We start from the raw sequence: 22,672 nt of genomic DNA, 5'->3' as shown, positions 1-22,672 counted from the left end.
ATTTCAATGACTGCATTTCAATATAACTGGTTTTCTTTGTAACACTGTGTGTCTTATTCTGCGCATTGAAAACACTTTTCTGGGAAGGGGCCATAGACTTCTTCAGATTGCCATGCGAGTCCACAACACGCACAAAACTTAAGAACCAGGCTCTTGGGAAATTCATCCACTACTGCAGTAGCAGTCAGAAGCTCTCCTGAGGGTTTAAAAAAGAGGGGAGGGTTTTCTCAGAGCAAGACACCACGCTGAGACCATGCAACAGGCTATATCCCTGCTCCATGACTCCTCCCACTGCCCTAAAAGGTGGTTATTATAATTATCTCTAACTTACAGATGAGAAAGCAGACTCAGAAAGGCTGGTCAATTACCCAAAGTCACAGAGCAGTTTACCAGTGGCGGAGTCCCTGCACTCCGAGATGTCAAAAGCCTGCTTCCTATGGGAATCCCCTTTGTCCTTGCCACAACCTGCAAGGTACATGCTTCTCACCTCCATTTTACAGGTGAGAAAGCTGAATCTCAAAGAGGGGAAGCCATGTGTCCTTGCTTCTAAGCCACCTAGTCAAGATTCAGACCCTTCTCTGCCAAGCTGCTAAGCCCATGTGTTTCACTGTGCCCTGCAGAGTTAATTAAAGAGACCCTGGAAATGTAGCCAGGGAGAGCCGAAGGCTTATCAGATATATGAGTCAGAAAGACCTTTCCATGTTATCCATCAGGATTAGATGGTTTAGAAAGAAATTACTACTTTTACTGTTTTTGCTTTGGGGTTACAGAACGGTGCCGGGAAGCGTCTCCGTGTATCTGAAATACATGCTGGCATCTGCACCACTTCATTAGCCGCCATTGTCTAGACTAGAGTTAAAAGTAGGAAGAAGGAGATAAAAGAATACTCAAGTCGGAAGTTCTGTTTTGGACGCATGCTGAACCAGAAAGAACCATTATTTTGAAACCATTAATGCTGAACTTGGTAATAAGAATCAAAGTAGTCTTATGATCTGTAGATCTAATGAAACGAAAATGAGGTAATGGTATGTTTTATAACTATTGAGAATCCAAGGAGCTGGAAATTATCTCAGCATGAGTACTATAAGGGAACAGGGAGCAGGGAACAATGAAAGCCATCTAGAAAAGGATCTTTATTCAGCTTTATTTATAGCAGGCATTTGTCTTGTCTTTCAACACTGGGATCACAAAGGAGTTTGTTTCACCTTGCTGGGTCTATGAAAATACAACGTTGTCACAGTCCCTGCTGCTTCCTTCCATGGAACCTGGCACGTAGAAAGGAGGGGAAGGGCGGGGTGTGGTATGACGAGGAGGATGAGGCCAGGGGAGGTGACTGGAGGAAAAAAAATAGAGGGGGAAGAAAAGAGCCAAGAAAGACTTCTCCCATCCTTGTCCAACCCCCGTCCTCTAGACCCAAGCCATCCAATATGTTAGCCACCAGGCACATGTGGCTGTTTAAGTGTGTTAGAATTAAAAATTCACTTCCTTGGTTGCACTAGCCCCATTTCGGGTGTTGGGAAGGCACAGGTGGCTAGTGGCTGTCATACCGAATGGGACAGGTAGAGAATGTGTCCATCCTCACAGAAAGTTCTACTGGACGGCGCTGCCTGACACCCTACTCCGCCTACAAGTCTAGGAAATTCAAAGCCCAGATGAGTAGGTCCCCGTTACTCTACAATCCCTGACCCAGGGGACACAGAAGAGTGTGAGATGGGACATGAGGGTCCCCGTTCCCGTGTGACCCAAGGTGAGCGGCTTGTACTCCCTCGGGTTAAAAATATCGTTTATTATTTTTACGAGACCTTAAGATGAGAAATAACATAATCTGTTTAATCCTTATAATAACGTTTTGAGCTATTACGTCCATTTTTACAAAAGAGGGACCAGAGGTTAAGAAGGTCCTCAAGGCGTCCAGCTTCAGAGGCCCTCTTACCCGGCAGGCTGCGCAGCCTGCTGCTGGGTCCTCGACCGTAAATCAAGGCGCCTCCGTCGGATTCTCCCAGAAACAGAAACTGAGACCAAGACATGTGTGCAAGTAGCTTCTGTGGGGGGTGACTCCCGGAAGCACCGGGAAGTGAGGAAGTGGGGAAGTGAGACAGGGAGGGGCAGGAAGGCTTTGCAGGGAGGGCTAATGAGCCGGGCGAGACAGTGTAAAACACACTCAGTAAATATTTGTGAACGGATACATGAAGGGATGAAATAGAAAAGAAAAAGGCAATTCAGAAAACAACAGCGACAACAGAAAACGGGCCAGGCTATATATAGTGAGTACATAGAAGAGGAAGTCCAAATGGTTAATAAACATTTGAGAGGATGCTCAGCTTCATTAATAATTGGGGAAATGTAAATTAAAACAACAATGTGATGTATCCCTTCACCCATCAAACGGTCAAAAATGAAAAAGAATGATAGCATCTAGTGATGGAGAGAATGCAAGGTAAAGGGCACTTCCTACATATGAATTTTCCATCATTTTAGAAAATATTTTGAAAACATCTGTTAGCATTTAAAATATTCGTATCTGGAAATTCCACTTCTAGAAATCTATTCGATAGAAATAAAAGCACAAGTGCTTAAGGACGTGTGCACAAGGCTGTGTTGTTGCAGCGTGCTTCTCAGTGGTAAAAACCTAGACGCAGTTTGAGTGTCCGTCAGCAGGAGAAGAGCTGAATAAATTGTGTAAGTCCATACCATGGACTATTACACCAGCATTAAATACATGTCTCAGATCTGTTTCTACTCACTGGAATAATGTCTGTGTATTTTAGTTTCCTAGGCTGCTCAAGGCAGATACCATGAGATGCATCGTCTTTAGCCATGGGAATTTATTAGCTTATAGGCTTACAGTTTTAGGTCGTGAAAATGTCCAAATCAAGGCATTGTCAGGACCCTGTTTGCTTCCCCATAATTAGCTGCTGGTGATCCTGGCTTCATTGCCACATAGTAAAGCACGTGGCAGCATCTGCTGCTCTCTCCCTTCGCTTCTGGGTCTCATTGATTACAGGTTCTTGCTTCTGTGGCTTTTCTCTCTTTCTCTCGGTAAAAGGCTCCATAAAAGGATTAAGACTCACCCTGGGTTTTGCCTTAACTGAAGTAACCTCATCAAAAGGCCCCACTTACAATTAGGTTTACTCCCACAGCAACGGATTAGCTTTAAGAACATGAGTTTCTGGGGTACATACAGTTCCAAGCCACCACCTCTCCATCATATATTTGTAAGTGTGAAAAGGGATTGCAGAAAAAAGATGAAGATTTCTTATGAAATGAACACACATATCTTAAATATGTGGATGGATACTTCCCGTATGTGATGGGGAGAGGGAAGGGTAGAGTTGGAAGGGAAAATGAGAGGCTTAAAGACACATAAAAAACTGATGTTCACAAAAGTGGAAATAAATACACATGGTATAACGTCATAGAATGTGAAACAGAATCTATCTGTGATATCCCTGGGAAAGAAAAATCTGGAGGTACAGATAGCCGAGGACTAAAAGTGACACTTACAAATGTAGAAATGAGAATGATGATCTAATTTCAGGATAGGACCATGGCCTGTACATTTTTGGTCTGTAATAAAGTGTGTGTGTCTGTGTATGTGCGTGTGTGTGTCCGTGCGTGTGTGTGTGGGGGGGGTGTCTGTGCATGAGTGTGTGTGCGTGTGTGTGTGTGTGTGTGCTGAGCTATATCTTGAGCAGTAAAAGCTTCACTCATTGGGCTTTGGTCATATGGAAAAAAAAAGCAGAATTGTATCTTGATCCTGATTTTCAAACTTCATTTCATTTTCATTAATTCCCGGAATATAAGAAGTGGATTTTTCATGGGTCTTTCCTCAGGGTTCGGCATTTTTAAGGCAGACAAATTTTTTACTTTTGAGGGTATTTCCCCTGCACTCTTGGGCCAAGAGGGTGTCAATTTTCTTTGGTTTTCTAGCTTGGTGCCCAAAGCTAAGAGGAGGTGGGGAAAGGAGAGAAATGCCATCCTGCCATAGCGAGCCACAGCTCGTGGGAGGTGTTGAAGGAACACTGCAATGCCCCTGGATTGTTTTGGCTGCTCAGCCTCTGAAAACCCTTCTTATCTGAGAGGCAATGGCTGGGGAGGGCAGGGCCCACCGAGGAGGCCAAGAGGGCACAGGGAGTTCTTTCTCCTTCCTGGCAGCCAGAGCTTGGGTGGAAGTCACGGGGTGCCACTCTGATGTCCCTGTCCACAGCTCTGAACCTACAGGGAATGCTGGGCGAGTTTGGATCACAAGTTATGGTGAAATGTGGTGACTTGAACCCACAAGCATTTATCATCTCACGTTCCCCTGGGTGGGGAATCTTGGCTGGGCAGTTCTCGTTCAGGGCTTGCACGAGGTTACAGCCAAGGCCAAGGTGTCAACTGAAGCGGAAGTCACCTGAGGCTTGACTTGGGGGGATCCACTCCCAAGGTCTCCGAAGTGGCTGGTGGCCCCGTGGGCCTCTCTGCAGGCTTCCTGAGTGTCCTCGGGACATACAGCAGGCTTCTCCCAAGAGAATGACCAGACAGAAAGTAAGAGGGAGGGAGGGGGAGGGGAGGGGAGGAGGAAAGTGGGGGAAGGAGAGGACGGGAGAGAGAGAGAGAGTGAGAGAGAGAGAGGGAGAGCAACAGGGCACATAAGTGAGAAGCTGCAGTACTTTCATAACCTAATATTGAGAGTGACAGAGCACCATTTCTGCTGGCTTCCATTGGGCACACAGGCCAACCCTGTACAAGGAGGGCTGGCAGGGCTCAAGGGTGTGACCCCCCAGGGGGTGGGGTCACTCCAGGAGTCTGTCCAATCCCCCCCTCCCCCCACCACCCCGGAGTCCAATTGCGAGACCTGTGCCGGGGCAGGGCACTGTTTGTGCCTGGCCTCCATGGTTCCTGCCTTCCAGTGGATTCCATGAACTGCCCGACACCTTTCCGTTTCCCTTCACCAGCTCCGTCTCCTGCTGTTTGCCATGACAACTGTCCCTAGGACAGGTGCCACAAGAGGGGCCAGTGATGGGGGAGGTGGTTCGGCAGTGCAGGGTGCCTATCTCAGACAGGCTGGTGAGGGAAGGCCTCTCTGCCGAGGTGCTGCGCAGCTGATCCTGAGTGGTGAGGGGGTGTCAGCAGGGGGAGGGCGGATGAGGGGCGTTTCCAGCAGAGGGGTGGACAGAGCCCTGGCGGGCTGCAGGGTAGCAGACGAGTGGGCGAGCGGAGTGAGGGGACAGCAGAACCAGTCCCCACAGGGCCTCCAGGCCACGGTGGGGATGTGGACTCCCCCACATCACCCCTCTCTCTCTCTTTTTAAAATTTTTATTAATAAAACCAATCAACATACAATATGAACATTCTTTTTTTATCACATAGTTGTATATTCATCATCATGATCGTTTCTTAGAACATTTGCATCAATTCAGAAAAAGAAATAAAAAGAAAACAGAAAAAATTTCATACATACCATACCTCTTACCCCTCCCTTTCATTGATCACTAGCATTGTAATCTGCTAAATTTATTTTAACATTTGTTCCCCCTATTATTTATTTATTTTTAATCCACATGTTTTACTCGTCTGTTGATAAGATAGATAAAAGGAGCATCAGACACAAGGTTTTCACACTCACACAGTCACACTGTGAAAGCTATATCATTATACAATCATCTTCAAGAAACATGGCTGCTGGAACACAGCTCTACATTTTCAGGCAGTTCCCTCCAGCCTCTCCAATATACCTTAACAAAAAAGGTGATATCTATTTAATGCATAAGATAACCTCCAGGATAAACTCTCGACTCTGGAATCTCTCAGTCACTGACACTTTATTTTGTCTCATTTCTCTCTTCCCCCTTTCGGTTGAGAATCACCCCCTCTCTTACTCCAGACCCCAGAGACTGAGAAGCCTAAGCCTGCCCTGGAATCAGCGTCAGTCAAGCTAGCAAGTGCCTTTAACCAGGTCGGAACAAAGAAACTACTGGACCTTCTCAACCCAACCCATCTGTTTCGCTGGCTCTGGAGGTTTCTGAACTTCTGGTAGGGTTTTCTCCTGAGTTTCTGAGTTCCCGACCCAACTCTGCTGAGCTGAAGGGAAAGAGTATTGTCCACAGCTGGACCTGGGAACCGCAGCTGGAGAGCCCGGGCATCTGGCGGAGATGGGGAAGTGCCACAGAGTGGGGGACACAGGGGATGGAGCCTACTGGTCCCCCGTCTGCTCCCACACTCTTTCAGCATCCTGTATGAGGTCTAACGACAGAAAGTGATCCAAAAGTAATGCAATCTGCCCAAGATGTCATTAAGGGATGGACAAGTGAGATTTGCCATGGCATGATTGGAGGCAGAGATTGGGGGGAAAAGCTTCATTAGCGTGCTCCACAAAATTGAGTCACCTCAATATACTGGTTCCACAAGTAAACAGAATCATTGAAATGTAGCATGGAGGGGCTGGAATCCTGCTGAGGTTAGAGCTGCGGAGTCCGGGCAGGTGCCGGGAGGTGGTGGTGTACAGTCCAGGCTGGCTGGCAGAGCGCGCTTTCCAGATAGGCAGGGCCGAGACTGGAAGGATGGGATGTTAGGAGCTGGCTCGATGAGAGTGGGAAAGGGCTTTCCAGGCACAGGGACAGCCCAGCACATGGTACAGGGCTGGAGCCAGATGCGCGAACAGAGCAGGGAGCTCCCCTGCCCCCGGCCTTGCAGCCGAGAGAGTTTAAGGAAAGAGGGTCCTGGGAGTTGCTCCGGGCAGAGAAACAACACAACTGGATTTGCATTTTACGTAGAACCGTCTGGTCCCAGGTTCTGGTTTGACACTTGCACTCCATCCCTCTCCTCACTATTCACCTGAACTGTGACACCTGCCACCCCAACCCCATGGCCTCAAAGCCATTTCCACTATTATTCCAAAATCCTGGGTCCCCACGTTTCCGAAATGTCCTTTGCCCTATGGAATCTTCATGGTTTCCCTCTTTAATAGGACTCTGAAATATTGCCACCCCCCTCTAAAACGACTTCTCCCTTCCCTCCTCCGGCAGTCTCTTCTCAGGCCAAGAAGATTCTATTCCTTCTCTGGGTCCGTGCCCACCAGTCCATGTCTCCTCAGGATATGTATGCACTAAAATATCTTCTCTTTATCTTCTCTGGTCTTCGCCCCATGGGGCAACCCGAAGGCTACTATTTATTCTTTCACACATTAATTTCAGTTGCTTTAATTGCTGCTATGTTATGTTTTATATAATATAATTAATGTTTTAATTCTGCGTGCTTGCTTCCTAAGGCAGTTTTGTGAAGGGCCCAATTTTGGAATCAAACAAATAAAGAATAAGTAATAGCTAAAGTTATTATGGTAATGCCCCTTTCCCAAAGGAATTAAAGCTGTGGTTGTGTTTTCAAAGTAGGTTAAAAAAGGAAAATGTATTTTAACGTTTGACTTCACCCTGGGTATGTTCGTGTGGGTTTAGTGACGTCCCCCGGACACTGGTTTCAGGTGTCCCTGACCTATTGGTATCTGGCCGCCACCCCTTCTGTCCAAGGGGCCGCCACCCCTTCTGTCCAAGGGGCCGCCACCCCTTCTGACCCCAACTGAAGCTTGGGGTCTGTGTGTCCATAATTCCAGATCTATGCCCCCTCCCAATTTCTCTTCATGGTGGAGGCAGTACTTAGAATGACAAGTTACTGGACCTGCTTGTTTATTTATTTGTTCATTCAGCAAATGTGCGTGGGTGTCCTATTATGCGCCACTGGACTTCACGGAGGTCCCGGTGGAGGGGGCCCAGGCTGGTACCTGGGGATACCAGGTGGGCGTGCGGTGGACTGTCTACCTTTGTGCCAGGGAGCTGGGGAAGGCTTCAGAGGCGGCAAAATTTAAATTGGTCGAAGAAAGGCAACAGAAAGACACAGTAAGTAGAGCACCCGTGTGTTTGGGAAATGGGGAGAAGGAGAGCAGGGCTGAGGCCAGCGTGGTGGGGGGACCCAGCAGGCAGCGAGGGGTGAGGCGGGCGGAGGCTGAGTGGGGTGGGGCGCTCTGCCCAGCTAAGGAGTTAGGATCAGGGCCCGGCTGGAGGAGAGCTCCACGCGGGTTTCCAGCAGGGAAGAAACCGGATCAGAGAACTAGAGTAATGAGAGGGACGGGTGTCATGCGGTGAGGCCTGCTTGGCACAAAATAGGTGCTCAGCAGGTGCTTATGATGCAAAGAGGAGGGAGCTTCTCTGCTGGGAGAGTCCAGGTGAGAGATGACAGAACCTGAAGCAGGGGTGGCAGAGGTGATGGAACAAAGGGGTGGGTTCCAGAGGTAGGCACAGGGCTGTCCCTGTGGGGGACTGGGTCAGCAGCAACTCCCTCCCCATCCTTCCTGATCTGGACTTTGGGCCTGGCACAGAAATTCAGAGCTAAGGTCATCGTCCCCATCACAGTCGAGTTCAGGCTCTTCAGCTTTCACTGGGGGTGAGGGTGGGTGGGTGGGTGGGAACTGAGTCTCAAGGGAGCCCAGCCCAGCATGGGGTGACTCGGATCAGAACCCAGGCATCCTGCGTTCCAGCACAAGGATGGGCGTCACTGGGTCAAGGACGGCTTGGGGATGGAACCCGGACATGTAGGCACAAGTGTGTGTGTATGTGTGTGTGTGTGTGCGTGGGTGCGTGTGTGTTTCTGAACAAGGAGAGGCCCCCCGAGTCTCACAGGATTCTCAAAGGGGCCCTATGGTCTCCCCCAAAGGCTGTCTGGAGCAGGTGGTGTCAGGTTTGGCGTGGAATTGAATCCAGGCGGCAACTCAGGGATGCATGGATGAATGCATGGATGGGAGGCTGAGAGGTGCTCCCACGCGGGGGAATTTCCTCTAAAGGAGGCCGAAACTCTGACGTGGGGAAACACTTTTCCTTGAAACGCCTGCGTCCCACGTGGCCTTCCCGTTTTCTGCAGCAGGGAAACTTCATCAGGCCGCTCGGTCCCACTGCGGACGCTTTTGCTTCTGCCGGAATTCCCGGAGGCGGCGGAGGAGACCCGTGCGGGTCCCAGCACCCCCGGGGAGCTCTCTCCCCTCCCTTCGCCCCCCACCCCACCCCTGCCCGGGAGACAGGCTGGGCCCTCGGCCCTTCTCGGCTTGTTCTCGTGGGCGCAGGGGGAGAGGAGCAAGGGATCTCCCCGGCCCTCCCTCTTCCGTACAGCGGCGCGTCCTGGCTCCAGGAGGAGGGGCCCTTTGGGAAGGTCCAGGGGAAATCCCGGGGGGCGGAGACGCCGGGAGCCCCGCCCACCCGGCCGGGCCCGCCGCGATTGGCCGCTGCAGACCCCGCCCCGGCCGCAGGCTGGGCCCGGGGCGCTGCTAGGGGCCCCGGCTGGGCGCCGTCCGCTGTCGCCGCGCCATGGGCCGCCTTCCCCTGCACGGTCTCTTCTGGGGATGCTTGCTGAGCACCGTGAGTTGAATTTCTGCCCCGATGCCACCGGGGAGTCTGGGGCTTGAGCGTGCGGAATGGGAAGGCAACAGGGGACGGGATCTTCCTGGTGATTTTGGGGAGAGGAGGAGTGCAAGCTGGGCGGGGTGCCCCCGGTCCTGGCTGAGTGGGGTGGGCTGCGTCTCCCTCCTCCCGGTCTGGGGTCCCAGGCAGCCTAGAGCGCGCGCGGGGAGGGCACTGCAGGTAGAAACGTGCCTAGGCTGAGCCCGTGGGGCTGGGTTTGGGAAACTTCAGGTCTTTTCCTGGAGTCTGTCTTGCTCCCGGGACTGGCCGCACAGAGACGGGTGAGAGGTCTTGGAAGACGGGAAGGCAGGCTGGCCGAGGGAAGGGGCAGGCGTGGCCCTTTTCCTGCGTCTTTCTCTGTGTGGACAGAGACCAGTCTCTTTGAGTGGTTATCATCTCCTGCCAGCTGCCGCCGCCTTCTTCTAGGGCATCTTACGGGAAAAAGGGGTGGGTGCAGAGCCCTGGGTACTTTCTTGAGAAGGTAAGGGGCTTCTAACGTCTCCTCCCAAATCCCGGGCGAGCCGATTTATGAAAAATACCAGAGGCTGCGTGTCTCAGCCTCCTGAATTCAAGAAGACCCAGGGGCCCCGAGAAAGGTTAGGGACCAGCAAGGGTTTCTCCAGGCATCAGAAGGGCCCAGAACCAACCAAGCACATCTCCGGGATTTTCAGAGGCCTCACGTTTGACTCATTTTTTGTTTAAATGTATTTTTGTAGTTCCTCATTCTGGAGGCCAGGAATCCCCCAAGTACCTGGCCCTCTCATCGCAGCGCCTCTGGCCTACCCCTTTTCCAGGGGCTGTAGATTCCAGCCTGAGGCTTGTTGGGCAGGAATGACTTCTGGCAGCAACGGAGGAGGGTCAGTGGGAAAGCTGCTTTGCTTCCAGAGCTTTCATTTTCACTCTAAGTAATTGGCTCTAATGGAGAAAGGAAGCAGGAGGAGGGTGGAGCTGGAGAGAGAAGGAGGGACCTTGTGGGAGGGGATGGAGGAAGAACCAGGGAGACCTGGGCTTCTCAAGAGCAGAGTCTGCCCTCATAGTCCCATTTCGCCTCCAGGAAGAGGCTGGGCCTTGTCAAGGACAATAGCAGGGGCTGTTTATTGAGGGCATCCTATGTATCACACTTTGAGCTGGATGCTTGGAATCTGTTTCTGATTCCTTCCAACTGTCCCATTATACAGATGGGGAAACTGAGGCTTAGAAAGGAGACGTGTCTTGCTAAAAGTCTCATGGTTGGTAACAGTGGAACCTGGGCAGAATCCACACGTAACTGATTCCATGTGCCTCTGATGGTGAGCGTCTCCAAGTCCTGCTCTCGAGCTTCTTGGTGGGAAGCCCAGAGCTGGGGGGCTGGGGACCGAGGAGAACCTGCATTTCTCATGTTCTTAGAGATGGCATCAAGGGCTTTCATTGCTCTGAGAGCATGGTGAGAAAGCCCAAAAGGGATAAGGGGAGAACCTGCACCGGATGGTGTAGCCTTTTCTACTTCCTTCCCCATCTGGGGTAAGATGAACTTCTGCACGTAATTTGCTCAGATATCCAGACTCAGTGGGAACCACCAATCTGGTAAGATCCTGGACAGCCAGCCAGTTAGCCAGGGTGCTGGGCATTAAGTCGAAACTCGCACCCGTGTGATAACCCAAAGCTGCTGTTTAATGAGCACCTATTGTGTTCTGGACACAGTGCCAGGCCATATTCTTATATATTTCCTCATCTTCACAACCCAAACTGCAGGGCAGTTATTACTCTTCCCATTTCAGAGATGAGAAAACTGGGGCTAAGAGAAGCAAGTTAGTGTTACAAAAGCTGCCTGGCTCAAACCTGTGCTCTTTATATTGGCTATTCCTGAAGGGTGGGATGATTTTAGGTAACATGTAGATATAGAACTAAACAACACAGATTTCCTCTGAATTCTTTTTAAATCTTTGGAGTTAGAGTATACAGTTCATGCCTCTCAAGTGCTTGCTAAGCATTTTTTTTTTTTTTGCATGGGCAGGCTCTGAGAATCAAACCCGGGTCTCTGGCATGGCAGGCAAGAATTCTGCCACTGAGCCACTGTTGCACTGCCCTACGCCTCTTTTTTAAACAAAAATCAAGAGCAGGCATCGGTTGGAGGGCCTGCAGCAAACAACGCAACCATCCGTTTCTGTTGATTTTATTTTTAGAGTTACTTTTTATTTATGAGAAGTGATACTGGCCCTCCTCTCCCAGCAATGATCTAAGGTTTATTTTAAAAATAAGTGTACTGTCCCCTGAGAGAAGGAAGAAAAAATATGGACTAATTAAGCTATACCACTGGGGAAACCCCTGATGCTGTCTCAAACATTAGGGACTCCCAACTCAATAGGCCAAGCCTCTGATCTTGAGGCTTGCTCTTGTGAAGCTTATTTATGTAGCAGAGAAGCTAAGCCTACTTATAGTTATATCTAAGAATTACTTCCAGAGAAACTCTTTTGTTGCTCAGATGTGACCGCTCTCTAAGTGCGACTCTGCAGGTATAATCATTACCCTCCCCCCTACATGGACATGGCATCCAGGGGTAAATGTCTCCCTGGCAACATGGGAGATGACTCCCAGGGATGAGCCCGGCCCTGGCGCTGTGGGATTGACAAAGCCTTCCTGACTGAAAGGGAGAAAAGAACTGTAACCAAATGAGGTGGATGAGAGGGTTTAGATAGATTCAAGAGGCTGTTCTGGAGGCTACTCTTACACAGCTTCAGGTAGATATTGCTATTTATCGTGGTTTGCCAACACACAACCAAAGCTATTCCTGCCAACCCTAAAGAACACTGAGGACTCTGAGGTTCTCCAAAAAGCATCCTGCACTACGATTACTTTCCAGAAACCTACAACCTCTAGAGGGGTCCCTGTATTAGATATGTCCTGAAACCTAGAGGGGCCAGCCTCTCTTAGAACATCAGCTAGTTCTATCATCCTATCCTATATTATCGACACCCCTTTCCAACATGAAAAAGTTATAATCGGCCTTGCCCAAATACCCCTAAAGATTGGGAGAAAGATGAAAGGAGAAGGAGGAGTTATAACAGAGAAAGTCGGATTTAACAAATGAATATGACTGCTGAATCATTATATTGATATTTCTTTTAGTCTCCAGTGTCTTGGAGCAGCTAGAAAGGAAAACCTAAAATTGTGGAACTGTAACCCATACCAAACTCTGAAATCTGTTCTATAACTACTTTTTACAATATATTTTGACATTTATTGCTTTTTTGAATATGTGCCATTTTCACAATAAAAAATGTGAAAAAAATTAAAAAATAAGTGTACTTAAGTTAACAAGAAGTAATTAGTAGCACGGGTGGCACCTCAAGTTGATGGAGGAAGGGCGCAGGGAGACCTGGGTTCTCATTTGGATTCCATCTCTGGGGATCTTGGGCGGGTGACCTAGCCACCTTGGCCTTTAGTCTCATCCTCTGCAAAATGAAAGAGCTGAATTTTGTACTTCTAGCTTCACACATCTAGCATTTCAGGACGGAGGGGCCGGATGATCCAGGGATGAAGAGTTGGAGGGAGAAAACCCGAGGAGGGTGGTGGGAGGAGGAGAAAAAGAATGAGAGGAAGTGGTCAGATGCTAAATATAGCCCCAACCAGGACTGGGACCAGCTGACGTCAGGCAGCCTCAGTCCTCCGGGGCGGTGTCTGGAGCTCTTTGAGAAAGAGGCAAGGCTCAGGCATAGAGCCAGAAGGAGGATCTGTTGAGTTCAGAGACGGGGTGAAGTTCCTGAGCAATCACTTTCAAATGATCAGAATGACTCCCCAGGTGCTCTTATAATCTGATCAGTTGGCAGTTCCGTTCAAAACAAACCCACAAAGCAGTGTACAGGCCCCACTTTCTGCTTGGAACGTCCAGCAGACTTGCAGTCTCGGTCCCACCGACTTTCACTTTCTGGCCAGGAGGCTGTGGCAGAGATTTCAAGATCCCTCAATTCCACGTTCTGTTTTCAGGTCCAGCCCGAACCCGCCACCGGATGCAGAGGAAAACAGTACCTAGTAAACAGCCAGTGCTGCAACTTGTGCCCACCAGGTGAGCTGCCCCCTTTCTGGCCCCATGGTAGAAGTCCTCTTGGTTTGCTGGTGGACACAACCCATGTGCTGACTGCACGCTCGAATCTGAAAGCAGCGCCTGGGACTTCCCACCCCTGTCCCGCTCTCAGAATGTTCTGGGTTCCCTCTACCAGGTGGACCTCCACCCACCCAGGACTAGGGCCCCTGTCTCGTGGGACGCCCCCCCCCCCACCAGACCACGAAGGCTGGAAGGGTCTGAGGCTTCCATCTGTGCGGCCCCAGCTGTAAAGCCAGGCCTGGCCACTGCACTGGCCGGAATGTCCTCATTTCCTGATGTTTTCCAGGAGAGAAACTGGTGAACGACTGCACCCAGGTCAGCGACACAGAGTGCCGTCTTTGCGATGCGGGCGAATTCCTAGATACTTGGAACAGAGAGACCCGCTGTCACCAGCACAAATACTGTGACCCCAGTGCGTGGGGGCTGGGGGTGGGAGGCCTGGGAACAGGGCTGCGATTCCAGCTCCTTGCCGGCTAGATGGCCACTCGGGTTGGTTTGTTTTCTGTAAATAGCCAGGGTCTGTTCTGATGGCTTGGAGTCTGGGTTGAAGTAATTGTTAAATAATTTGCTTATCGTTCCTACTTGGAAGCGGGTCTAAGAAAAAAGGGCAGGCGGAGTGAGGAGTGGGGCTCCGAGGGTGGCCCAGCAAGGGGTACCCATCCTTTCTGCCCACCTCTGCTCAGACCTAGGACTCCAGGTGCAGAGGGAGGGTACCACAGAAACGGATACCACCTGTGCATGCCAGGAGGGTCTGCACTGTGCCAGCGACGCCTGCGAGAGCTGCACCCGGCATTCCCTGTGCCCTCCAGGCTTCGGGGTCAAGCAGGCTGGTGAGTGGTCTATCTTGGATTCGGCTCTGGAGGCAGGACTAGAGCTCAGGGGCAGGAAATGGAAGTCTCCATTCCGTCCCCAGTCATGGACGTCTGCCTTCGGAGGGCCACAGAAGGAGTCCTGGGGGCTGCGGCATGGCGGGGAAGGGCGCTCTTCCCGCCCCAGCTGTCCACTTGCCCCCTTGAGAGCCGGGCGTGTGGCCCCCACGATGATCAATGTCCCTTCCCTCCTCTCCCCACCTGCTCCCAGCGACAGGGGTTTCTGACACTCTCTGTGAACCCTGCCCGGTTGGCTTCTTCTCCAGTGTGTCATCTACTTCTGAGAAGTGTCACCCGTGGACAAGGTATAAAGCCTCCTCCCCTTCTGCTCCCTGCCCCAGACGACTGTCTGTCCTTCCGCTTCTGCTCCCTGTGTTCATGCACGCATGCGGACTTGCAAAACATCTGCAGAGACCTCCTGGCAGACCAGAAGGAAACTTCCCAGCATTTTCTTGTCTGCTCTCTCTGAGTGGAAGCACCTTCGTGAAACTCCTCCATCTTGGAGTACCATGGCACCTTCCTTAGATTTCCTTCCACCCCTCCTTTTGTGCTTCCTCTTTTCCTGGTCCTTGACCTTTCTTCCCTGGGGCTCTGTTCCAGGCTGTGTCTCTAACCACTGGGCCACCATCTCCTCCACATCCAGGGTTTCAGCCCCTTTGCCATCCTGTGGTTTCCAGGGAACACCTCGTGTCTCGATTTGTTTCTTGAGTCCTGGACTCTCAGGCCTGGCCATCAAGGGTCTGCCGCGCCCCCCCCCCCCCCGGGCCACCTGTGGGCAGCGCGGGCTCTGGGGTCTGAGACACACTCCACACCCGTTTCCCTCGCCCTCCAAAAGGCACCCCAAGTCAGTCCCTGGGTCCCGTCCACACAGCCTCCCGGGTCTCTTCGGAAACATCTCCTTCTCACCAGGTCTGCCATCTCCCCCGGCCTGGGTGACGCCTCGGCCTCCTCAGCTGGCTCTCCATCCTGTGGCCAAAGTGTGCTTTCTTAAATTCTGTTCAGATCATGACACTCTCCTATTTTAAAGCTCCGAGAGTCTTCTGAATGAAACTCAGACTCCTCGGTGCGGTGCTCGCCTTGGCCTCCTTGGAGACAGCCCCCGAGCCAGGCCCTTCCAGAGAGTCTATATGCAAACAAACAAAAGTCAGCACACACACGCACACAAACACGTAGATTGTCCCTCCTAGTTTTTACACCAATACTGCCTGCCTGTGCCCCGTCGTTGGCCAACTCCATTAAGTGTCGCGACTTGGCCTTTTCTTGTGTTTTGTTTTCACGGATGCATCCCCTGTGCCTAGAGCAGTGCCTCGTACACCGCAGGTGCTCAGCCCGTGCCTCCTGATGGTGTCTGGTGCCTGAGCGAGAACTGGAGGCGCGTGTGGGTTCGGTGGGGGTGGAGGGTGGGGTCAGCATCCGGCCGCAGCTTAGGAAGTACCGGATCGGGCAGGGGTCCTCGTTTGGCCTTTGGGAATAGGAGTGACCTTTGTCTCGCGGTGTAAAGTGCCCTTTTCAGATGGGACTGAACACCTGCCCCCTTGGGCCCTTCCTTCTCTCCCCCACCTTGGGTGGGCTTGCCTTTGTCAGGCCCATCTCCGGCAGACCCTCCCCTCCTCCTGCAGGACGCTGGGCCAGGCCTTCTCCTCCCCACGCTCCTGCACTGCCTGCTTTTCCTGCAGTTTCCTCCCCCTCTCAATTCTCTGGATGATGGAATCTTGGAAAATATTCCTCTCCGTGCCTGAGTCCTCTGGTTGGGTGCTGGTAGGGCTCACCGGCTGAGTTCGGCTGAAACCCCGTGGCTGTTCACCAGTGATCTGCTTCTGAGGACCCAGTTTTCCATGATTCCCAAACACCGGCCTGCACACGACCCCCTGATCCCCCTCCCGGCCACGGGGCTCCTCTCAGCAGAATGCACTGCTGCTCTGAACTTCACCTCCTCCAGGCCGGCTCAGATCGTCCCTCCCCAGGGGAGTCTTTCCTGATACCCTTAAACCCAGACTTCTCCACTGGGCGCAGTTTTGCTCCCCATGACACATTTGGAAATGTCTGGAGACATTTTGATTGCCACAGCTGGGGAGAGGGATGCTACTGGGGTCTAGTGGGTGGAGACCAGAGATGTTGCTAAACATCCTACCATGCACAGGACAGCTCCTCACAGCCGAGAAATTTCTGACCCTAAATGCTGGTAGTGCCAAGGCTGAGAACCCCACCTCATTCTGAACCCATCATCTCTTGGACCGGCCATGGTGGAGTCTGCCTCCCCCCTTTCCGAGCAGTTCTTATCTCCCTTTAGCCTATATCACAGAGTCTGGCACGCATTACAGGCTCTCCTGTTAGTACTCCTTAAAGATTTCATGTGCGATAATCTCTGCTCTCCGCTCATGCGTTCTGTAAGAACAGTCTGTCTTAGGTCTTCTTTCATCCCATAATAACCAGCATAGATGTTGCAAGTAATATGTGCTCGGTGAGCCCAGACTTGTTGATTATTTTGACTGCCTCTCTCTGGAGTTGGAAATCTAATGGTTGGGGAAGCTTAGCATCGCTTTCTGTGTGTGTGTGTGTGTGTGTGTGTGTGTGTGTACGCACATGTGCCTTTGTACACAGCTGTGAGACCCAAGACCTGATGGTGCTGCTGGAGGGAACTAACACCACTGACGCTCGCTGCGGTGAGTCCTGAGAGCGGGTCTTAGGAGGCTTGGAAGGTGGGACCCTGAAGGCGGGAGACAGAGGCACCCACCAAGAAGCACGGATGGGGAAAGGGAGAGGAAGGGAAGTAAGAAGGGGACGCGGTTTGGGGTGGGGGCTTCCCAGCTCGGCCGTTTACTTGGGGGAGCCTCAGCAGAGCGGGATGATGCCAGCGCTTCCGACCTTGGGTTGTTGTGGGTGCCGGGTGTTGGAGGCGCTCCATCATAGCTGTTCTGCCCCCCTGAGCTTTAGGCGCTGGCACAGTGTGACGTTGTCCCCTCTGGGCCCCAGCTTTAGTTGTAGAGGGAGGGGAGCTGGTCCTGCGGCACCGCTCACAAACTCACATAATCACAGCCATTGGGCAGCACCTGTAAATGAGTGCAGAGGAAGGAAAATCCTCTCTTTGCTTTTTTCTTAAAATTCATCTTCCTCTTGGCAAGGCTGGGACAGGGTGCCTTGGGCTCCGCATTTAAAACGGTGTCCAAAAAAAAATGCAGTAATCACGATAAATATTTTCATGCAGTAGTTTAAGCAGCCAAAATTAATGCCAAAAAAAAATTGGCAACGAGCAAGCTATCAAAGTTTTACAAAGAGATGCCGTCCTTGTAGCAGCTGGCTTCTTTTGCTGCACCCTAATCCTGGTCCTGGATCCAATAAAACTTTATTTAAAAAACAGGTGGCTGGCCTGCAGCCTGTCGTTGGCGGATTTGATTTTTTTTTTTTTAAATTGCATTGAAATATTATTCATCCTGATTACTGAGTGTTTTGGTGCCCCTTAAGTTTGTGCCCAGGGCAGCTGCCTCATTAGCCTCACCTCTTGGTCTTTCTTTCATTTCCCTGCTAAGAATAGAGACATTACAAGAAATGATTTACTTTCCCTACCCATTCTTTTGCAAGGAAGGCAGCAGTGCCGCTGGGCAGAGACTAGGGGGGAGAAGTGTGTGGAGCTGATGGTTGCCAGGTGGGAATTCCAGGCCCCCCTGGGACCAGATCTTCCAAGATTTTAAGAGAAATCCAGATTTTTATATAGAATCTCCGTATTTAAAAACGTTGGCAAATATTTTAAAATCCTAAACAACAGCAAAAAGCGCTGGTCACACGAACGACACCCTGATGGCCACACGCCCCCGAGGGCCATGTGTCTGGAAGTCGTGGTGGGGGAGAGGCGGACACTGAAGGGGCCTAGGGTGCCGCAGGGACAGCTGGTCCGGCCGGGTGGTGGCGAGCGGCTGCTGAGGGCTCCTCTCTCCAGGGCCACCCCCACCTCGGAAGAGAGCCCTAGTGGTCGTCCCCATCGTGGTGGCAGTCCTGTTTGCCATCCTCTTCGTCCTCGCATCCACCTGTATCAGTGAGTCCCCAGGTGGGGAGGCGATGGGGGGGGGGGGCAGGTCCAGAGCCGGCCGCCTGCTTCCTCACCTGGCCTTCCCGCCCCTCCGTCCCATTTCTTCCTCTAGGAAAGGCGGTCAGGAGGCCAGAGAATAAGGTAGGTGGCCCCTGGGAGTGACGGACGTAGGGTCTGTCCCTGTGAACTGGGCGGTGGCGGCAGATTTGGCTCCTCTCATTGCCCCAGCCCCAGCCCCGGCCCTCCTGCACCACCACCCCCGCCCCGCTCCGGGCGCCCGGGCACCCCTGGCACCTGCTGTCCCGCCCTCCCTTCCTGTGCGCGTGGGGCACCCTGTCTTTGGGGCCTGGGCTGGGAGGGGCAGCGCCCACTCTGGAAACCTCTTGTCACCTTCTGTGCGGCCAGCAGGGGGCGGGAGGCACCCAGGAAATGGGCAGGGACCTTTGGTGTGGGAGAAGGGAGGGCGCAGGGGGGCACCGGGGGGACCCTCACCGCCTGCCCCCCCCTCGCCAGGCCTACCCGGCTGAGGTTGGAAGGAAAGCTCCTGAGGAGACCATCTTCCTGGACGACATTCCCGGCCCCGACCCCATGGCCCCGGTGCAGGAGACCTTACACGGATGCCAGCTGGTGGCCCAGGAGGACGGCAAGGACAGCCGCATCTCGGTGCAAGAGAGGCAGTGAGGCCGGGGGCCCGGGACAGGGGCGGGGGCAGGGGCTTGGGACTCCAGACGGGACCCGCTCAGCTCGGACCACGTGCCCCCACCCTGGAGCGCACCCCGTCTCCCAGCCTGCCCTCCCCGCCAAGGCGGAACCCTTTGGGGGCCAAGAGGGGCCTATCCGTCATACCCTCCGGGATGTGCCCAGGGGTCGCCGAGTGCCCGGGGAGACACACACCGTGCCTGTTGCAGCGCCGTCTGTGATGGTGGAGAACTGGAGTCACCTAACTGCCTGTCAACAGTAAAATGCTGCTGAGGAGGGGAAAGAAAGCAGGGTACTTTTTTTGATAGGTCTGGAATTTTTCAAACAGCGCATGCTCAAAACCAATGTGATGTAGTGACTATGCATCTGTGTATACATATAATATATGTCTTAGGGGTTACGAGGGTAATCTATATAACAAGACTTCTGGAAGGATACACAGAAAATCAGCAACTCCAAGAGTGGACACTGAGCAAGGTCTGGGGAAGGGTTGGTTAAAGGGAAACTTGGCTTTCCCATAGTGCTTTATTTTACTTTTCCAAAAGGAGAGTGGATTTGCATATGGCTTATGTAATTAAAAAGCTCATCAAACAAGTAAAAAGAAAGGTGGGGGTGGACACGCTGGGTGACATGAGCTGTTTAACTTATTGTCAGGCCCGCAGAATTAGGGCATTTTCTAAGGCTGAATAAGAACATCCCGAGGCTGCCGCTGCCCCACCACGTGTCCTCGCATTTGGCACCATGCTTGTGAAGCATTCTCTGTGATTTGTGCTCACAAAAATGGCCCTTCTTTTACAGTGGACCAGAGAGGTGACGTATCTTTCCGAGGTCACACAGCAGTCTGTAGTGGGGCCAAACTCAGAGCGTCTGTCCCTCTTGGTCCTGTGCTGCTTCTCCCAGACCTGCGTGCTCTCTGGACCTATAGCTGGGGCACCTTCTTGGGGTGATCCTGGCCTCCCACCTCCTTCTGACCTTCCAACTGCAACAGGAGCTGCTACTTCTCGGTCAGATGGTGCCCCTTCCCCCGGCAGCATCTCAGGATAAAAATAGTGTCCTGTTCTCTTTTCCTGCTGTGCCAACTGAGGGGGAGCCTAGCCAGGAGGAGCGGCAGATGGAGTGGGAGCAGAGGGGAGGGGAGTGGGGAAGGTTGTAGGACAAGGAGGGAGGGGCGGTGAGGAGGCAGCTTTGGCCCCAGCTCAGTGATCTGTGACGGGGATAAGGCCAGGTTGGATTTCATGTAGGGTCTCAACCTTTTCCCGAAAAGAAGCTGCTTGGAATTTCCCCAAAGTATCCTGCTGGCTGTAGGATGGGGGTTGAGAGGGCTTGTCCCTGATGCAGGCGGCAAGGGCAGCGGAGAGCCCAGACGGCACCTGGCCTGGCAGGCTTCCCAGAAGGGCTCCAAGGCCACTTGGGCGCAAGTGGAGTGAGTTGGGGGGGAGCAGGTGGGGGTTTCGGGGCCTCACGCTCGTTCCCTGCCTGGAGCCCGAATGCTCGAGTTCCTCACTGCTGTGCAAGGCAGAGTGGTGGAAAGAGACCAAGGGCCCACACCTGCCACCTGCTACCTGTGTGACCTTGGGCGAGTCACTGCTGCCTCTTGGCCTCAGTTCCCACATCTGTCAGATGGGCACAAGGCCTGTAGTAGGCGCTACTGGTGCCTCCCTGGACTCTCTTGGGTCAGAGGTTCTCACACTCGATTCAGTAGGACTGGGATGGAGCGCAGTTTGAATTTCTAACAAGTTCCCAGATGATGGTTCTGCTGCTGGTTCCAGGCTCAGGCTTTGAGAACCTCTGCCCTCGGCATTCAGGTCTCTATGGAAGCAGCCGCGTCCATCTGTCGCCCTTTCCCTGGTCTTGAGCACGTACTTGGCAAGGGTGTGGGGGCGGGTGGGACGCATGAGGGGGAGTGGCCAACTAGGGAGAAGGCTTGGAGGATAAATAGCCTGGCGTCCTTGCCCTGGGGAGGGACACCCGTGAGGGGTCTCCCAGGACCCGGAGGGGGCACCCCAGTTGCCTCATTGGCCTGGAACAGCCTGGAAGGCACTCTGCCTCGGTTTCTGTCCCTTCCCGATTGTGCCTCGTGTCCCCCGCTCCCCAACCAGTGCTTCTTGGGTTCAACTCTCCAATGAGCTACCTGCCCCCGCCCCCTCTCACGGCCTGATTGTGGGGAAAGCCCCCAGACATTGGGAGGTCCGGCGCGAGCAGCGGGGACTCTGCCTATCTCAGCATCCCGGACAAGGCGGATGAGTTGTTTGTCGTTCTTGGCAGCCAGCGACTTCCGGGTTCTCGTGGGAGCTTGGCCAGGGAGGAACTTTCGATGTGACCTTGGACAAGGTCCTCGCTGGTTCTGGGCTTTGGCTTCTCTAGGTGCTGGTTGAAGGGGTGGCGTGAGGTCTAAGGCTCCGACCTATTCTACAAACCACCAAGCGGGCAAACCTGGCTGGGTCCGCCCCGGCCTGTGGGGTGGAGGGGCGGGTGTGAGGCCCACGGCAGCCAGCAGGTGGCGCCAAGGTAACGCGGGAGGCCCTGGCGGCTGCGGGGCCACCTGCCCCCAGCGGATTTTCTCCAGCCTCAGGCCACTCCCGCCCTTCCTTTGGAGGTGAGACAATCCACTCCGCGACCCCGCCGGCCTGAGCCTCCTGCGGCCTCTACTCTGCAACTTCATCCGTTCCCCCGGTCTCAACCTTTCCATTCTTTCCCTCCTTTATTTAGCAATCTCCCTATAGTTAAATGCTGGCAACTCCGAACATTCAAGAACTTTGCAAGAGCCCAAGAAACTTGCAAAGGGTTGCAATTAAAGGAGATCGGGAGCTTTGGTGTGTCTGACCCTCTTGTTTTATAATGGGGAAACTGAGGCTCGGAGAGGGTCCAGAGCCAGCCAGGTCAGGCAATATGCCAGAGGCAGGTTTCACAGGGAACCCAGATCTCTGGGGTTTCCACCGCATGAAGCTGATGCCCTGCCTGCCTTCCTCAACACCCGGCACCCAGGCAGGAGGCCTGGACACGCAGGCACGCCCCTGGTAGCCGCTCTAAAAGGTCTGCTGAGCTGAGTGTCCATGTCCTTGGAAGTCCTGTGGCCCCCGTGGCCCTTCCCTCCCGCGCACCGTCCTGCCTTAGCCTTGGGGCTTGCCGTCGATTCCTTGGGCAGCAGACGTTATTAAAGTCTCTGCTCCCAGGGATTTCTCTACTCAGAGTGATTTGGGCACAGAAAATGACAAACCCACCTGTGAGGGTGGGCCGGGGGGGGGGGGCGGTGAAGATGCTGCTTGAATTTGTAAAAGAAAAAGAAAAAAGTCCTGCTGTGATCCTGGAGTCTGGGAGATGGGGACGCTCATGTGGGGGTCTCCCCTGGGGAGCGGGCATTGTCAGAGGGGCCCAGGGTGGGGCTCAGCAAGGTCAGTGAGCAGCTTTGGCCCCACCGGACACCAAGCACTGGGCTCCAGAGAGCCAGGTCAGGTGGGTGCCTGTGGGTGCCCCTCTCCTCCCGCCCCCTCCCACCCCGGCTGGCTGGTACATGCGACTGGGCTCTGGTGCAGGCTGGTTCCAGCCCCCCTCCTCGCCCCAGGACTCCCTCCCATTC

At 53.0% G+C, this 22,672-nt stretch overlaps 1 protein-coding gene across 3 annotated transcripts; it reads left to right on the top strand.

Moving 5' to 3' along the window:
- Positions 1-8,454: 8,454 nt before the first annotated feature.
- Positions 8,455-20,977, top strand: CD40 (CD40 molecule). Of its 3 annotated transcripts, none has more exons than XM_077167786.1 (9): positions 8,455-8,563; positions 13,386-13,464; positions 13,790-13,915; positions 14,187-14,333; positions 14,584-14,677; positions 16,974-17,035; positions 18,307-18,402; positions 18,509-18,537; positions 18,910-20,977. In XM_077167786.1, the coding sequence occupies exons 1-9, from the start codon at positions 8,549-8,551 to the stop codon at positions 19,075-19,077; spliced, it is 816 nt and encodes a 271-aa protein (XP_077023901.1). In that variant the 5' UTR covers positions 8,455-8,548; the 3' UTR covers positions 19,078-20,977. The 3 variants fall into 3 exon arrangements, with proteins under 3 accessions (XP_077023901.1, XP_077023900.1, XP_077023899.1); XM_077167785.1 differs by lacking the exon at positions 8,455-8,563 and adding an exon at positions 9,268-9,380 and having other exon boundaries at positions 14,590-14,677; XM_077167784.1 differs by lacking the exon at positions 8,455-8,563 and adding an exon at positions 9,268-9,380 and having other exon boundaries at positions 18,910-20,976.
- Positions 20,978-22,672: the final 1,695 nt, after the last annotated feature.

The sequence above is a fragment of the Tamandua tetradactyla genome, chromosome 1 (genome assembly GCF_023851605.1).
Source record: "Tamandua tetradactyla isolate mTamTet1 chromosome 1, mTamTet1.pri, whole genome shotgun sequence".
In the NCBI taxonomy this organism is placed as follows: domain Eukaryota; kingdom Metazoa; phylum Chordata; class Mammalia; order Pilosa; family Myrmecophagidae; genus Tamandua; species Tamandua tetradactyla.
Note: the sequence above shows the minus strand (reverse complement) of the source record. Positions and strands in the feature narration are given on the sequence as shown.

Bases quoted from the DNA above. Each gene is read 5' to 3' on its own strand.
- CD40 (XM_077167784.1), top strand. From the start codon at position 9,330: ATGGGCCGCCTTCCCCTGCACGGTCTCTTCTGGGGATGCTTGCTGAGC. The intron at 9,381-13,385 runs GTGAGTTGAATT...TTCTGTTTTCAG, and splicing joins GGGGATGCTTGCTGAGCACC to GTCCAGCCCGAACCCGCCAC. The intron at 14,678-16,973 runs GTATAAAGCCTC...CTTTGTACACAG, and splicing joins AAGTGTCACCCGTGGACAAG to CTGTGAGACCCAAGACCTGA.